General features: G+C 40.2%; 1 protein-coding gene across 1 annotated transcript; it reads right to left on the bottom strand.

Annotated features, from left to right (window-relative positions):
* Positions 1–1,647: 1,647 nt before the first annotated feature.
* On the bottom strand, positions 1,648–17,790 carry snx25 (sorting nexin 25). Its single transcript, XM_073486725.1, has 22 exons — positions 17,586–17,790; positions 16,586–17,325; positions 15,710–15,794; positions 12,435–12,651; positions 11,684–11,856; positions 10,143–10,329; positions 9,637–9,707; positions 8,325–8,515; positions 7,974–8,105; positions 7,522–7,671; positions 7,267–7,392; positions 6,979–7,143; positions 6,121–6,252; positions 5,845–5,985; positions 5,478–5,591; positions 4,650–4,727; positions 4,196–4,279; positions 3,963–4,080; positions 3,616–3,682; positions 2,840–3,021; positions 2,649–2,749; positions 1,648–2,525 (listed from the first exon to the last, which is right to left on the bottom strand). Exons 2-22 carry the CDS (start codon positions 16,934–16,936, stop codon positions 2,463–2,465), a joined length of 2,928 nt encoding a protein of 975 aa, XP_073342826.1. The 5' UTR covers positions 16,937–17,325; positions 17,586–17,790; the 3' UTR covers positions 1,648–2,462.
* Between the last annotated feature and the right edge of the window lie 1,004 nt (positions 17,791–18,794).

The raw sequence follows: 18,794 nt of genomic DNA, 5'->3' as shown, positions 1-18,794 counted from the left end.
TTATGTCGCACTGCTTCCGCTTTCAGTTGTCAAAATAAAACCCCGTTTGAGAAAACCGGGTACAACAAGTGTTTCCTTGGGCGTACTGTTGTGGTATTGTCATATCAGCTGATCTCAGCTGGTTTTACAGTTCTGCAACAGCTGAAGCATTTGATCTGTCCGTCTCTGTGTTAAAATGGCCCAGACATTATGCAGCTACACACAGTGTCATCTCAGTTATCTGGAATTAAACAAAACTAAAGGTAACAGTCAATGCAAAAGCTCCTTCACAGATATTTGGATGTATCCTTGCAGATGACTGTTGTGAAATATGCAGCTTATTGCAGGATCATCTTTATTGTGACATTGTTGTCGGCAACAATACTACCACTTGGCGACTCGACCTATGATTACATTCCCATTCCGATATCAGTTCAACTGTACCGGACCTTTCTGGTGCCACTTTATGTGTGTCATCAGTACTTTGTGGCAGTTTCAGTGAATACAAATGTTCACCTTTCAAAAAACCTTCCTAATGATATTGGCACAGCTCAACATTTCACTTTAAGAAGCATGGAAAATCAACCTTTGGTTAAAAAACAAAATACAAAAAAAAAACACTACATCACACAACACGGCATTCCCCACACTGAAATGATTGGCCATTGTCAATACCAGCATCCATCAAAAAGGCCTAATGAGCATGCATACTCTGAAAATCCAATTCGTAATTCGTAAGCATTTTACACCTGATGGCTCACATTATTGCTATCTCCTATGTGATGGAATAAACAAACGAGAATTAGTCATAAGAATAAGATGTGATAGCTGCTCAGTAACATTATGCAAAACTACACCATGATTAAGAAATGTGAACTATATTTGACACATACCTATGGTTGCTTGGTGTTATTTCAGTGGTTAATCAAATTTTCCCCAGGCTCATATTATTGATCTGCATAGCTCAATCATGTATTTGACATGTATCATGCTCTTATTTTGCACGCAAAGCACTCCACTTCCTGTCTTTCAACCTAGTCTCTCTAGCTTGACATATCATGGCTCAGCTGTGTTGCATTGCTTATTAGTGAGGTAAAACAGCAGTGCTCACACACCCACTCCCCCCTGAGACTCAACCCACCCTGTGGGGAACACATGTTGCATTCATGTCCAAGGAAAAAGACCGTTTGACCTTTTGCAAACACACCGATCTGTTGTCGGGGGATAGAAATGGTGCCTGAAACACTTCCAGATGCAGTTTAAAAAATTTGGATCATGGATGAACATTTTCTATCCATGGGAAGCTGTAGGGTCCAACACTATTAGCAAGCAGTGGGCCACTTGTTTTAAATCATTTTAATTTAAACACCAACTTCATCCCATGTTATATGAATGTGGAAAAATACCTCATATATACGTGATATTTAGAATATTTATGATATTTGTAAGTTTAATGGAATTGTCTCCCTTTTTGTATTCATATCTTTGTATAATGAATGCAGGTCAAATAACTATTGACTAGATTTTATGCTAGTCAGACTTTTAGCTTCAGGATGGTAGTTCAGTGGACAACCCGTGTCATTAATGTTCCCATATGTACCCAGAGTGCCAAATTATGGTAAATCTTGTTGTTCCAAAGAGCATTTAAAAAAATCGAAGTACCACATCAACTTTTTGTTTGCAATTTATTGCTTATATAAATGCTCTCTAAACAATTTTTGGTAAAAATAAAATCTATCAATAATAATCATAAATAAAATCATCACAATGACTTTTACATGACATTATATTGCACAATTATAAGCCTTAACAAGAATCACAGAACACAAGTGTTGTTGCTCAGGTTGTGTGTAGGAGGAATGTTAAGAGGTCCGTGGGCACTGACACACACTCGCTGCCTTTAGAGACAAATCTGAACTTTAACCGTCTCTGCTGCTTTCAGTTGAGGTCTTTAGATTATCAGCTCTAAAGTGAAAGTGATAACCAAACAATCAAGCTGTTTCCTTTCACTTATTGTTACCCTGCCTTGTAATCTAGAGACCACCATTATTTAATGTCATTTGTGTGGTACAGATCTGATGTCTCAGTGCTATCAAAGTAGGAAAGAAAATTGCAGAGGTGGTCATATAATGTCAAAAATACAATTTGTTCTTGGGTGAATGTGATGTGTCTGGTTAGATGGCTGCCTAAATAGGAAGAAGTCTCACTCCATGTAGTTTCTCCCCATTCAGACAAACAAGTTTAGATCTGTACCACAACAAAGTCAGACATCAGCCCCAAACATCATTCTGGTGTCAGCCCGGCTTTTCATCATTTCACAGCAAAGTTCTACCAACAGAATAAGCATGTGTCTCAAATCTGACCAACACTGCTGCTTTCTGTCTGAGGTTCAACCACACGGCCAGCTCCCGGTCTGGCTTGGCAGTTTATGATTGGTCAGCTACAAAGACTGTGTGTGTGTTAAGTGATATGTGTGTGTATTCTTAGTTGTCCACCTCCGCGCTGAGTTCAGGGCACACTTCCTTGAGTAACATTTCCATCAAAACCTAGTGGAGACAGACAGGCAAAATGATTACGTTTGCAGCTGTAGTTGCATATGACATCATTAATTCTATGACATCGCTTTTTATGGTAAAGATATTGCTTGATGTAATATGAATTATTCTTACATAGAGAAGATGTTTGTTGGCACTAGCCTCCTGCAGGGCATTGAAGATCTTGATGATTCCATAGCGGGAATTTTGCTGGCCAACTAGATTTACTAGTGCATCTGATAGAAATAAAGTTAAGAGATCAGACGGTTTGAATTTCAGGTTTTCATAAGATGTACAGGTCATGTTCCATGGGTTTCAGTTCTTACCTGGGATATTGTCAAGTAGTTTCTGTTGAGCCCGTTCCTTAGTTTCACGGCGTTCGCTGTCTGTTCGGACCTTGACATGTGGTGCTAACTTCCCGTTGGGCCAGAAAGTGTCCCTGAACACACTGATGTAACACACCAACATCTGTTCACAGAAGATCCAGTTTACTGTGTCCCGGATCTGTCTGAAATAACGCAGAGTGGAGGATGTTAGCCTAACAGCCGATCTCAGAAAAATAGACAGTTAAGTACGAGTGATTGCACAGTTACAATCTGTAGAACAGCTTAATAAACATGCTCCTCAAGATCCAGTCTCAAATCTGTTATTAAAACAATACCAGGAGGTCTCTTATGTACTGTAACTGCAGTAACATTATCACAACAACAAATATGAAGTCCATAGATTTAGACATAGAATGAGGCCACCTGATGAATTGATACTTCAAACAAATAGGGGGCAGCATATCACCAGAGTAACCCTCAGACTCCAGTCAGCCTGAGCTGGGACCTCGAGGCACCAGGAGGGGAAGGTTTTCATGGTGTATCATGGCTAACTGGTTAGCATGCTAACTTCAGAAGTTATCATTGCAACACAATAAACAGACGTCTTTGACATACTGTCACAACAGTTATTCCTTGTCTGTTGTTGATAATAATAGTTAAGTTTTGAATATTCTAATCTAAATTCTTCCATATTGCACCTTTAAATGTTAATTGTTAAAAATGCGAAAGCTCCCAAAGGCACAGTTAATTGAAAATACCAACTTGCTATAACTTACTTGTTGATAGTTCGTCCAAATGTCACCTGGACTAGTGCAATAAGAGTCTTCCTCACCCACTTGAACACTAAGACAGACAGACAGATGAACAGATGTGAAGAAAGAAGGAAACTGATCAGATAAATTCACTCAGTTAGAATTCATGATTTGGTCCCAAAAAGACAGAAGCTTGCTAACAACCTCAAACAAAAACAACAAAGCTGTGCCCTCAGACTTCTAGTTTCTGCATATGTCTCTTTTACGTTAGACTTGTTCTATTTCTTTAATGATTTTAAATAGACAACGTGGCCAATGCTACTAATTAGCCAATGCACCAGTGATTAAAAAGACAACAGTGTACTACTCACTTCCTCTGAGTTCAAAGATCTCTCCTATGAGCATGAAGCAGGGTTCGGCCAGGGCATCTCTCCTCCCATCCCCCTCATCACCATAGTCTGACAAATCACTGTCATCATCAGCCTCCTCCTATAAACAGCAGTTACACACCGCACGGGCAAATCCAAATGAGGATGCAAGTTAGCTCAAGCGCTGAGATAGTCCACATTTACTGTTGCTTTAGCCGTTGTGAATGAATGTGTACCTCAGTATGGGAGAAGAAATCTCCAGGTAGCCTCTCCAGGAAGGAGGCCAGCGAGAAAGACGATTTCTTCTGGATTGACATCACCTTCAAACATCAAACAAGACATCATCACTATACAGTATACTGTATGGAAGCAAACCATTGTGTATTCAGTTAAAAGCAGCTCAATATTTCAGTTTTCATTTGCTGCTGCTTTACATGCAGGTAAATTTAATCCTTTAATCTGCTGGAAGGAATTTTTACTACCAGAGCTGACCTGAATGAGCAAATAAAACTTGTTTTTGCAGCCGTTCATTGTGACGAATACAAAGTTAAATTTAGCGCGACAACATGACAACAAAGCTGCTTTAAAGCCGAGGGAAGAAGTTTTATTCAACTGTACACGTTTGAAATATGACAGTAATATATTAATAGCCTTGTCTTACTTGAAATGCAAGTCTGAGAAATTAGTTACCTTGAGGTGCTCTGGGGACGGGCTGAGGAAAGCATAGAGAGCCTCTGACTGGCACAATCGCTCATCTGTCAACAGGCGCTACAAACACACACAGCTCAAGTCATCATCACATTATATAGCTGGTGTCATAAACAAGGATGCAAAATATCAATTTGGCTGACAGCCAATGCCACACTGATGTTTTGTTTGTTGTTGTTTATTTTATGGTAGTTGTAATTTATTCCCTCTTCTGTGCCAGGGAAATAAAGAAATCATTATGAAAGAATAACTAAACTGCTCTTCATTACACTGTCTTAGAAAGAGCACAATTTATATCATTAAAGTTTAATAAACGACCTCTAAAAAATATTCTTTTTTTTTTTAGCAACTGCTTCAAAAGTCTTTTTAGCCTGCTATACAACTGCCTACTCAATGATTACATTTTTTCAGTCATTTATTCAGCCAATAAATCAGTGCATTCCTAATCATACACTTGACAGAGGCAGTGTGAGCATAGAGCTGGTGTTGCAGTTTTTCCCAACATTCCTGTCAGATGAATTTCAAACATTTTTTCAATAATTTCTCTTTCAAAAATGTTTACATGACTAATTTTAAACATTTAGCCACTATTACAGCAAACTATTTCAACCATCTATTTATCTGTGAGCATCTGCTCTACTTGGTTGGTTTTACGTGGCTTTGCTTGCAAGTATGAAAAGAATCACCAAGTCTAACTTTTATAGCAGACACTGGAGAAGGCATCCATCACCAAAGTTACCCCTATAAAGTTAGCAGTGATATTAGAAAAGTGTAACAGAACTTGACAATGTGTACGGTTTGCATTTTTACCTGGAGAAAGGCATTGAGCTGAGTTTTGCTCTTATCTAAGAATTTCTGGTCGATGGATTTGAAGGGCAGTTTACTGAGGGACGGTAACTGGAGTTTCTTCAATGATGGAAAACACTGACAAAGAAAGACACAGAATGACAGGTGATTTCACAGCAATGACAGATATACCCCACAAACTGAAGTATTTTATATTACATTTTAATATGATTTCTTGATTCTGGATAATATAGTACTGTGTATTAACAAACACAATATTCACTGACAACCACAATTCAGGCAACTTTTCCGCTAGTGGTGATGCAGTATAACTATGATGTTTGGAGAGAAAACATACCCACACACATTTAGGTTTGGTGTTTGGTGTTACCTCAGTGAGTTTGCGGTGCAACATCTGGAACTCAGTGAGTTTCCTCAGCACACTCCAGCGACTGTTGGTCGTCTCCTCTCCTTCTACCAGGCTAACACACACACTGTAACAAGCTACTGTTTCGCCACCCTCCTCTGCGGCCTGGAAAACACACACACACATAGTTTTACACACAAATGTTTCAATGACTACATAATTAACATTAGCTTGATTCTCCAGCATTAGTAGAATCAGCTGTTTGTTGTTTGTGATCAAAGAAAAAAACAACAACATTACCTCAGCAGTAGTAATAGTAGCCCTCCAGTGCCCCAGGTTTTCACACCACCAGTCGGTCCTGGTGATGTGTTGCTGCAGTTCACTGTGTTCTCTCTCCATGGCTCCAATCTCCTCCTTTAGTTTGCTCACAATCTACAAACACACAGAGCAGACAGATTTTAACATAATTAAGAAATGGAGAAATGGCATTAAGATCAGTAAGTATGTAAGGTGGTTTTCAATTGAAAGATGTTTATAAACCTTAACAAAAATATGTTTTGAGTGTTTCAATACTCCTTTTCTGCAGTATTGATACAACCATACAAACTGTGCTTTCTTGCCGTCCTCTCCGACACAGGTTGACACACACAACTGTTACTGTGCTTTAAACATATTACACAAGCCTTGTTATGTTTATCTTTTAATACAAATGTAAAATGTAATGCCTTCAGTGTTGTGTCCATTTATTGTTATTTTTCAATGTATTGTCTTAAAGTTAGAAATTCCAGTATCGTGGCAACACTTCTGCACACTAAACAGCAAATTGGGACCGCAGTTCTTTTTATTTACTCGACCTAGATTTTAAATACTGGCAACCCGCAAAACCATGCCGTGGTCAAATGACTAAGTGCAGATGCTCTTCTGTTTAGTTACAGAGGTAAGGATCTCAAAAGGAAAGGATATCTTTATATATCCTTATATGAGGGGATACCAGCTGCAGTGGAAAACAAAATCACCGTACCATGCAGTGGAACTATGCAGTGGACACATGGCATAATACTGATCCTGTGTTTGTGTGTTTTATGCTGTGAACTTTTGGAGTAAATTTCTGATTCGACCCCAGGGTGTGTTTCATCATATTTGTTTGTATTTCGTCACCTTTTTGTCTGGTTTGGGTGCGTTCTGGATAGAGCCAAGGGCCTGTCGCTTGTACTCCAGTTTGTCGTAAAGTTGGCGGAGTTTTGTAGCAGCATAGCTGGCCTGCTCATTGATTCCTTTACTGCCTTCATCACCCACCTCCTCTCCTGCGTCTAGACCCTGACACTACAGAAAACAAAAATATATATGTTTATTAAAAAGAGCAATAGCAGAGGTATACACACTTAAAAATGACAAATTCGAGTTTCTTAACAGATGAAACATTTTTCACAGCAATGTGTGTCTCACCCCTTCCTCCTTTTCCTCAGTGCTACACTGTGAGTGGCTCTGCTGCTCATCTCGTTTGATCAGCCTATCGTAGAGGTCAGAAACCAGGAAGGAGGGGTAGTAACGCTCTCTCATCGTGTCAGCCACCTAGAGGATTTTGAGCAACAGAAACACTGTAGCTCTAGTTCCCAACAGTTCTTTTGACTCTTCTGAGGAAGACATATTCTGCTATGGCTAAGTTAATTACAGTTAGTTAGTAGCAAACGCAGCCGTTACCTGCTCCTGTAGTCGAACAAAGACTTGTGTTCCTCTGTTCCCCACCAGACTCTGCTGGATCTCCTTGAGGAGAGACTTTTCCACTGGGATCTCTCTGCTCTCCACAAAGAACTTCTGGTAAATTTCCCCAACGATTTGGGGCACTTCATTCTGTCACACACAGTAATAAACAAATAACCAGTTACTTGTGTACTTTTTTACCACATTTATGTGGTTTATTATAGTGCAAAAGTGTAAAGTGATAAGGCTGACACTATGTGTATTCTGATGGTATGGAATAAGTGCAGCAACTTTTTGTCAAGTGTGAAAACAACACCCAGGATCAGCACTGTTACAGCACACTACCTTACTAGCAGGAAACACTGTCACTCATTACTACATCCCTAATCCCCTAACACCATATACTATTAGCAGTGCTGGGCTAAGCACTTTGGTATGTGTGTACACGTCACCTTGTTGGCAGTTTTGAGTGTTTCCACCAGTTCCCAGAAGCTTATCAGAGCTCTCTTATCGACTCTCTCCATGTAAACTCTAAAATGCTCCCTGTAACCTGGATTACACAGGATGTCATCAAACTGGAGAATCTAAATGTGGGGGAGGAGAGAGAGAGAGAGAGAGAGAGAAACATCAGCCATGTGGAGCCTTGTTTAATGAAGGTAAAGTCATGATAATGCCATGTAATATATCATTAAAAACTTTCAATATACATATAACATCATATTCTTAATAAAGAATAAAACTCAAATATTCTAATAACGACAATCAAAGTCCACACCAGATGTATCACATAATACGAGTCTCACCTTCTGACTCTGAGGCTCGTCGCTGTCGTCAGCCCCTCCTTCCTCATTATTCTCATAGTTTGGTCCACCGAGTAACCGGATCCGCTTCTCACATTGTTTCTTAGCAACAGTCAGCTGATTGATGTATCGTTTCATATCTCTGGCCCTGAGCAGGTCTGCCTTCATGGCTGCGGACTCTTTACCTTTTCGCTCTGAGAGAGAGAGTGCAGTGGTGTGAGCAAGCTTTGGACACGCAATAATACACAACAGCATAATTACCTGGAGTGGAGCCATTGAACTGACAAGAAAAAGTTGACGGACAAGCTAATTTGTAGGCAAGCATATTGTCTAGTGAAGGCAAAGTTCCATATATTATGTTGATATTTATACATGTGAATACACTTCATGTAGCACAAATATTAAAAATGACTTGGAAAAATTACCTTAAGGCAGTATTTTTATGGAAATGTATGTATGTATTTTATTAATTTCTTGTAATTTTTTTGCTGGGTTTGATCAGGGAAACAAAGGAAAAGTAAAAAAAACAAACATAAAAGAATAACCTACATAATTACAGAATTGTGTAAAGCTAATACCTAGCTGCTGTTCCCAGTTTGTCAGCAACATCTATGTGAAACTTTCTTTGTTTATAGCAATGTTGGTCAGTTTGTCCATCACTTTGGTCCAGACTGAAATATCTCAACAACTACTAAAGGACTGCCATAAAATTTTGCACATTCATGGCTCTCTGTAGTAATATCGATGTCTTTTCAGTTCACATCATTGAGGTCAAGCTAGGTCAAATTCTCATGTACCTCTGATATACTTTTTTGTTTTGTGCTAATTTGTAAGTGGTAAAAACAGAACATCTGTTAAACATCAGCACGAATCATGCTAATGATGCATTAGCATTTAGCTCTGCCAAAGTACAGCAAGACAAACCTACAAGGACAGCTGTAGATTCTTAGTCTTACTACATGTCACCTTAGCTCTTCACTTAACGGTTCAGTTTTCATTAACAGTTCTTGGTCTTTAACCTGCTTTGATATGAAGGTGACCTCAGTGCCTCAGGGCCACTTCCCATGTGATGGACACAGCTCAAAGGTCATGTCGGACCTGACCACCCAGCTCTCTACAAGGGACCTTCACAGTTGTTTAGGCAACAAGATGGAATAAATTGCAGCGACTATAATAAATACTTTCCTACATGATATATCAACAGGAGATCAGCTTGTTGTTCAGCTGCAGAGGATTTGAAATGCTTTAATTCACAGATTTTTTAAAATCATTTTTTGACCTTTCTGTGTCATGGCGTACTGTGGTGTCTCTCTACCTTTCTGCTTCTTGAGCTGAGGCAGGCTGCTGATGGTGGTGGCATGAATAATCTCCACCACTATCTGATACCTTTAAAAAGAAGACAGACATGTTCAACTTTACACAGTTGTTCAAATCAATCAATAAAATGCTAAATCAGCTGTCTTATGATGAATAGACTGAATACTCAGAATTACAGAATGTACAGAACTGATCAAACAGATCAGCAACAAGTCAGTGTTGAGCCATTATGTCTCAAACTAACAAGATAATATAGCAGTATCATGTCTACCCCGCATTTAGATCTGTCTGTTCCCATGGTAACCACACAGCAGCAAATAGACTTGAGGTTTACACTGTCTGGTTAACATGTTTGTGCATATATACAGTATGGTTCATTACAGGAAGGCTATGTAAGTACAGGGTAGCCTCAGTTTAACGAAGCAGTACGTGTGTGTGTGTGTGTGTGTGTGTGTGTGTGTGTGTGTGTGTGTGTGTGTGTGTGTGTGTGTGTGTGTGGCATGCCTGAGTTGTTTGAGGAAATTGACATCAGCAGAAGTTGATATTAGTTTGATGAAGTCTTCATAGGAGGCAGCGTAGGTGTAGGCTTTCTTCTGCTGCTCAGCCTGCTGCTCCCTCTGCTCCAGCTGTGACAACAGCATCCTGTTTATGGAGTCTGGGTCGCTCAGCACTTCTACCAAAGGCTTCAACACTGAAGCAACACAAAGATATAAAGGCCAGAAATCAAGTCAAGGTTGCAAGCTTTCAAGCCAAACTGGACAGGTATAGTACACAGAAATGGATCTGTATGCCACTGAACTAAGATGAACCCTCCCTTGCAATAACCAAAGACTACTAACACTCCAACCTCCCTCTCAGCTCTTTCAGATCGTTGCTCCTGTGTTACTCTTTAATGCTTAAATGTTTCACCATCATTTGAACATACATACTGGTCAGTCTTGTGTCAAACTCTTTCAACCCCTTCGAATAGTGTTCCCCTCCTGTTAGAATGCCGTTCCACTCACACACACAGACCCTGCAGTTGGGGTCAGGGTTAGATGATGGAGGTTAAGGTGAGGAGAAACACAAACTGACAGGGAAACAGACTTCGACTCAATACCGGCAATTCATTTTTTTCTGCTGCAACCCAAGGCACCTTTATAGCCTACTTAAATTGAAAGCAGTCACAGTGACTTCAATCACACCAAGTCTACATCTTTGCTGACAGCAAGGAAGGTGGATTAATGAGTGATGAGTGGGTGGGGGAATTTTCTCTGGAATTTTCCCTTGAAAAAGGAAATAACTCCTATCGTAATAAACAATATACAAAGGTAAAGGTAAAGTGGATTTAAGGTAGAGTCCCTCTTTTTAGCCTTGAGAAGGTCAAATTTGTGAGAAATTCAGCAACGGAGACAGAGTAGCAGATATATATCAAGATAATGGATTTCTGCTCGCATATAATGTAAAAATACTGCATAGAAGTCCTTTTATTTTATCTATTACTACTCAAAGCGTCATACTCAGTTTAAAACACTAATAATGATGGTTGCATACAGTTCAAAAACATAAGTGTTTCTGTCTGATAAAGTCTATCAAAGAATATTAAGTATACATATTTTGCCTCATTCCTTAAATATACTTATTGTTATGTAGAAAACAGAGTAGTTTAAAGTGAGAACACGGACTCAGTTGTTATAATAGACATCTTCCTTTATCACAAAATAGTTAAAGACACTGCAGGTGTTTAGATGTTATCCATGTCTAGTTTTACATCTGTCACGGTCAACAGTGAAATGGTAACAATAGGCCTCTTTCACGGCGGACATCATCACTTGTCCTAGCAGGTGCAATAACGGGCGGAGCACCTAAATGGAATGCAGCCATCATTCTTGTTACTATTAATTACACATGAGCATCTGCCATGAAAAAGGTTTACCAACTCAACAAATGTTCATGATTTCAAAACAAGTTTAGTCCATTTTTTCCCTTAAGTTCTGATGATTATAGTGGGGCAAGAACAAAGGATGTCTGACTTTGGAGGATGTCTGACTCTGAGAGTTAGGTACCTTTAGTAGTGATGACTTCTGTGAGGCAGCAGCGTAGTGTATGTGACTTGGCATCCTTTTGTGGCAGCAGACATAGCAGCAGTATTCTAGCTACACAGCGGAGGAAGGCCATCTCCGAGTCTGGGCTGACCAAACAGGGATGGAGAGGAAACGGCCGAGCACACTCCTCTGGTCTGAATACACGCATGAAAGAGACACAGATTAAGATTGAGATACAAACAGAAAGAGACAGAGTGAATTGTTATTCTGGCAGAGCTAGATGTCAGATGACACTGTATGAGATATAAGAACGCTGCTGTATTTCATACTTCAGCTGTGTCGCATCTCACTGTGTTTGTTTCTAAAGCTTGACTGAACAAGACAGACTGCTGCTACATTGTTCGTTAACTATTGAAGACGATGGAGGCCAGACATCTCAGTAGTGTGATCAAATCATAAGTCTCGCCCGACTTGCCAGGATAATGAAACCAGACGACGTGTGAATCATCACTCTGTCTCTAAGTGCACCTGGCAGATGCTGCCTGGAGACAGGGGAAGTGAGAGAGGAGGATTTTAATGTTATTTACGCTGAACTGAATTGCCATAATTTCACCCCATCTGCGTACATAAAATGATGGAGGTGTGTATGGACTCTGGGGCGAAGAAAAATCTTTGCAGTACCAAGTCAAAGCTGAAACATATTTCAGTTAAACGACAGTGAATCAGAACACTGTGCAACGAATACCTTATATGTGTGAGTGCATTTGTGTACCTTGCAGATGCAGCCTTGAGGTCGGTGAAGTGTGTATGTAGGATTCGGATGGAGTCATAACACACCACGTTGACGAGGTCAATGTCAGCGAGCCTGGATCTCAATTGCCCAATCATCTGCCACCAGTCCTCTGACAGCATGGAGTACAACTGGCCCTCATCACAACTCAAGGGGATGTACCAGGACAGGATGTAGTCTCTGTAGGCATAGTCAAACACTGGGGGAAGAAAGAGAACTGGAAGATTAATTTTTCTAAATGATGAATAATAAAGAGCAGCTGCAGAAAGAAAGTAGATTTATAAAGCTGTGCAATTCTTATACATTAAAATTCAGATCAGTTGAAGAGAAAATATACTTTCAAAATGTTGAAAGATGCAATCAATTTTACTATTTCTTTTACAAAATGACTATGATTTGTGCCAATGCCACTCCTTTGTTTGTCTTTCAAGACAAACAAAGGACTTTCAAGATTTCAAGCTTTCTAAACAAGAAGAGTTGGGACTTCTCTAACCTGCCAGGCCCTCTGAACTACCCACTGGGTGCTTTGAACTAAGTTTAGTTTCCCAAAAACCCAGCTGAACACTGGTGGAAGAAGAAGCATCATTCATTCATTACTTTTCTGCACACAGCAGAGCCTATCCCAGTAGGTGGAACAGAGCACCAGTCCATCACAGGGCTGACATATAATGACACTCAGACAGACTATCTTTCACAGTCACACCATTCAATCGAGGTGACTAATGGCAATTTAGAGCACCAATTCACCTGACCTGAATTTCATCAGACTGTGGGAGGAAACCAGAGTCCCGGGAGAAAACCCACACAAATACATGTAGAACTTATGCAGCACACATGCAAACTCAACACATCCACAGATAGATGGTGGAGTTTCGGCTTTCAGCTTCATGTTGTGTCCCTCGTCAGTGTGAGCTTGAAATTGGCAAGCAAAATCTGAACATTTCTCAACATGTTGTAGTTTTCTACGGCTGCATTACTTATAAGCCATGTCTTAATGATAGCAGCTTTGACATATACGGTAAACTGCAATGCTTAAGCATTAAAGATGACATTCAACCGTGAAATTTAAATTAACGTTAATGCTGTAGTAAATGCAAACTGATGTTACTAATTCAGATTTGCTTTGAAGGAGAGCGTGTGGGACTCCCCCCTCTATAAGTCCTAGCTAAAGTGAAACTCCATAAAATATGTGAATCTAATCAATCGTTTCTTTATTGATCTGTGAACTAATAACTATGTCTTTTCGCCTGTATGGACTATATGCACTTCACGGGATCTTATCAGCTTTACTAACTGAAGAGTGGACAGTTGTGTTGCACGTGACACAATGGTTACAGCAATTCTTGGGAGTTTTAATAACTCTGATCTGAAAGGAGCCTGTCACATGTTTACTGTGTACATATACACACTGTCATTATGTAAAATATGTGGCCAGTATACCATGTAGCACACGTACCTTACTATTTCACATACAATGTACACAGTCAGCTTATGCAAGCACATATAATGCCCTTTTAAAAAAAGGGGGTTCTGCATGTTCTCCATTTGTCTGCATGATTTTTATGCCTCCTCCCTCAGTCTAAAAACAGGCAGGTTAGGCCAATTGGGGACTCGATTGCCTGCAGGTGAGAGTGCATTTATCTGTCTCTATGAGTTATCCCTGTGATAGACTGAAGGGTCACTGGTTAGATGAGAGGATAGATGAGAGGATTCTTCAGTTTTCACTCCAAATAATTATAAATGTTACTGAAATGTCACCTATCAAATAATAAGATTAATGTCAAGCAGTTTTTTTTTTACTTTGGAAACCAATTCTAAAAACATTAACTAGGAAGTTATTAGTGAAAAAGGAAAATGGGTCAAAAAATATTTTGTATTTTCTTACTACTTCATACTATTCTTACAACAATAAAAAATAAGCTTATAAGGATAGGTACACTGAGACTCTGATGCCCGAAGTCCTTAAGTGCTTGATTAAAATCCAAGAATTTCGCCCAAACACAAACAGTGTTTGTCAAAATGATTTTCACAGCAGGTCTTGACTGTGGACCTAATAATGTCATCATAAATTCATACCGCACTACGACCAAAAAACACACACGGGAGAATGAGCAAATACACACCCTTGGTGTAAATCCTGAAGCCATCTGTCGCTTGGCAGCTAAGCATACTGTTTCACTGACTGTGCCTCTGCGTGCTTGTGTGTGTGTGCGTGTGTGTGTGTGTGTGTGTGTGTGTGTGTGTGTGTGTGTGTGTGTGTGTGTGTGTGTGTGTGTGTGTGTGTGTGTGCGTGTGTGTTTGTACGCTGTAATCCACCATGAGTGGGAGGGATCACTGATATGTCATGGTGACTGACAGAGCTCCATCAGTCAGCAGTTTTCTCAAAAACAAGAAGTTACAAGTTCTTCCAACAGTGTCAGAAACATTTCAAGAAGAGTCTCCAAACAAAACCAGTTAGCCAAGACACTCATGGAAGCAGTCTCCATTCAACTGAATTGTTAAAGAGAGTAAAACATTATTCTCTGAATTGGGTCCACCAAAGTAAGGAGCAATTTGAGATTTAGGACAACTAATTGTCATCACTGTCAAATGTAATGTTGCATATATGCAATTCACACATTTAATAACTTCAGAACAGGATTGAATCGGTGGATTTTTAGAGAAGTAGTGGAGGTGGGCCATATCATATTGTTCACATTACGTGCTGACATGCAGGGCAACAAAAATACCTCGCAATATCAAGATGTTATTTTTATTAATGAATCCTGACTTGATGGTGTGCTTTGTTCTTCACTTTTGCTCTGTAATCAGGCTGCAACTAATGATTATTTTCAATGATTATTTGTCTATAAAATGTCAGAAAATTGTATTACATCATATTATGTCCTGACTCCTAAGATGTATTGTTTTGTTCACAACCAAAATATATTCAGTTAATTGTCACACAGGAGTAAAGAAACCAGAAAAAATGCACATTTAAGAGGCTGGAATCAGAGAATTTTGACCTTTTTTTTCTTAAAAATGTACTCAAATTAATTAACTGATCATCAAAATAGCTCCCAGTGGAAGAGATATACATGATTTTGTATCGTTTGAATGTTTGAATGTCCATTTCAAAGTCAGCAGCTATTTTTTTTACACAATGATCTGAAACCTGTAGTGCTGACCAAAATGTAGTGCTGTCTTAAACTAGTTTACAAATGTTTTTGCATTAATGTGTGCATGAGTGGTTCATAACACCTTAAAAAATCCATTACCTTCCTTCATTGCTTTATCCACATTGTGTGACACCACCACCCTCCTGCTCTGGCTGGACTCCTGAACTGGCACCCAAAAACGGGCCTGAAAAAACAACAAGAGTATCACATCTCTTCACTTCACAGATGGGGATGTAGGTCTAAAATCAGGAAATATTGGGCAACAACAGGAAGAGAAGGAAGACCAGCTGTCTGTCTAATAAGCCTAAAATTCAGGCAAACAAAGGCAGCCCAAACATGTCACGGTTCATGCAACATGTGGACCAGATAAATGCTTGTGACAATCTCCTTCTACTGTCAGCATCAATAAGTCATCGGTACAAAGCAGCAAACAAATGCTGCTGAAAGGCAGCTGCTGGGCTGGTGCAGCCTGATGAGGCAAATCACCAACAGGTTGCAAAGACACAGTCGCTTTCCTTGAAGGCCAAATCGCCCTATATGCGTGTGTGCATGGTTGTTTGTGTGTTTAAGTGTGTCTAAATCCAGCAGCATGACTCTGTCTCATCCATTATAGATCAACGCAGCGAGGATCCGGGGGCAGGCAGGGAGAGAGGATGAGAGAGGGGAGAAACATGGGGGAGCGGAGGGAAATAATTGAGGGAAAGAGCAGTTGAGAGAAGCAAAAGGCGGGTCAGGACAGATGCCAAAATAAAAAATATCAAAGTGTCTGTTCAATATTTTTGAGATTTGGGAGTTAAGTGTAGTCTGATGGAGGAAAGGTTACATGACAGAGGCTCCATCTGTTTTCTCTTTATCCTTGAATTCCAGCAGTTGGTTATTATCTTAATTTAACATCATCTGGGGCTGGCAGCTAGTGTGTGCATTGTCAAATGTGTATTATATGCGAGCTTAAACTAGTGGATATCAGTGTCTTACCATGAGCTTCTCGAAGAACTCGAGCCGCACAGCTGACTGCCTCCTGTTTCTGTCAAAGCAGCTGACTTTGAGAGGACTCTTCCTGACTAGCAGAACAAAGCTCCCGGCCAGGAAACACAGCAGGGCGAATGACACATAGATGAACAACTTTAAGAAGAAAGAGGTGAGACTCAGGCCTCCCCAGGCCAGCTGAAACACTACTGCTGCCACCACGCCCAGGCAGAAAGCCGGGACGAACCGGAAAGAGGAGCCGATGGAAGAGGTGGAGGTGGCAGACATGGGCCCCTCTTCTCCTCCGGTACTGCTACTCCCTCCAGCCGGTGGTGTAATGGTAGTTGAGGGGGTGGGCATACTGCGACCCCACCATCCATATATGTGTCACAACTTGTTAGGCTGAAAAGTTGATCCCCTAGTCTGCACGCCGAGTCAGAGAGGTAGGTATACTGTGTACACTTGTGTATACCCTCGACTACAACACTGTCTCCAAGATGAGGCATCCCCGCTCTGACATCTCCTCACCGACCCACACCGCTATGTTTTCCACGCTCCTAGCATCGGCCCGCACGGCGGCCAAAGGCACGGAGTCCCGTCAGCTCAGTCATCCACAACACGATCCTCCAGACAACAGACCAGGGCACCAGGCTCGTCGTGGCAGCGACGACAGGAACTGACAGTCGCCCGGAAAGCAGACGGAGAGAGACCCGGGGTGATGGGATTGATGTAGCAACATCCACCGTCACCTTGTAGACAAATAGGTGGAAAGGTAGCTTAATGACTTTCTTACCAACTGGGCTAGCAGGAAACTACAGTAGGAAACCAGTTTAAGTAACTGTTGCCTGTTACCTTTAATGGAAAATACATGAGGTACAAGTAAGAGCCAGTAAATAATCCCGTCCTGCTGTATGGTTTGGCTCCTAAACCAACTACAACAACGGGAGCTAGCTAACTAGCTTATTTGCTAAGCAACCAATTCTACATCAGCTAATGTTAGCTTACTTACCTATCGTCTAAAAAAGGTGTGCGGTAACAACACTACATTCTCACTGTCCTCTCTGTAAGAGAATGTATACGCGGCGTCGCAATGGAGAGTTAAAGGTATCATAAACGCAACGACCAGATATGCCAGCTCCAAAACCCCCGACAGATAAAAACAAGCAACTGTTATTTTCCTCGAGCTCCATCTGACTGACAATCTCTCTGAACGTGAAAGGGTGTCAGCCAATCAGCGCTCGTGTTAACCACGGACGGCACGCTTGTTTTATGAATCGGGACAGCCCGAGTTGGCGGGTGGGGGTTTGTTTGACAGTTGACAGTAGTCAGTGGGGGAAATACCAACCAACCGGGCAGCTACGTGTTGTAATCAAACACACAACGAGATAAAGGATCATGCCTCGTTTCTCTGACGATTGATTTTTCTTTCAGACACTGGCTGTCTGACATTATGACAAATATGTTTTCTGTTGTCAGGCACAGAGGCGTCATTTTAAAGGGAATGATTATATTGATTATAATTCACCTCAAATATTACTCTGGACATCTAGGCCTACTAGATAATAATGACTGTTCTCCTCATCTCAATTTAGTTAAAAAATAAGTTATTAATAGTAGCTAGTGTTATTATTATTATTATTATTATAAAACTAGTGCAACCTATCTAAATGTAATATTTAGAATGACTGAAATTATATGACATTTTTAAACCCTAAAGAATTGAAATTCATCAAAGAAGCTATATATTTGATCTGTTTTCTCTTAAATAATTAGCCTAGTTATTGAGCCATTTGAATCTATGAATAATATAATATATAATATTCATGTAACTATACATATTCAAATAAATGAACAGCAGCAGATTGCTTTTCATCAGCGGATGAAACGATGTGACAAATACATTTGAATTAAAGATGTATTATAAGTTAATAAGGTTAAATAAGAATACATTTCAGCATTGCCAATTGGCGGTTGATTTTAAATCCAACTTGGCCTGGATGTGGTATGAGACTATGAGACAGATCAAATCAACCCTTCACAATATACCTTATTTTTGCAATCTGTTCAATCAAAAAACACATTTGGCTCTGCTGATTAATTATTTGAGCATTTTATCCAACCTCTATATGAGCTTTCAAAAATAGCAACAGTACATGTGCAAAAGGTTTGAGGTTAAAATGCAGATATCCCTAACTGTGTGACATGTACAGTTCGTCAC

Source organism: Pagrus major, chromosome 18 (assembly GCF_040436345.1).
Source record: "Pagrus major chromosome 18, Pma_NU_1.0".
Classification (NCBI taxonomy): domain Eukaryota; kingdom Metazoa; phylum Chordata; class Actinopteri; order Spariformes; family Sparidae; genus Pagrus; species Pagrus major.
This window is presented reverse-complemented; position numbering and strand designations above follow the sequence as displayed.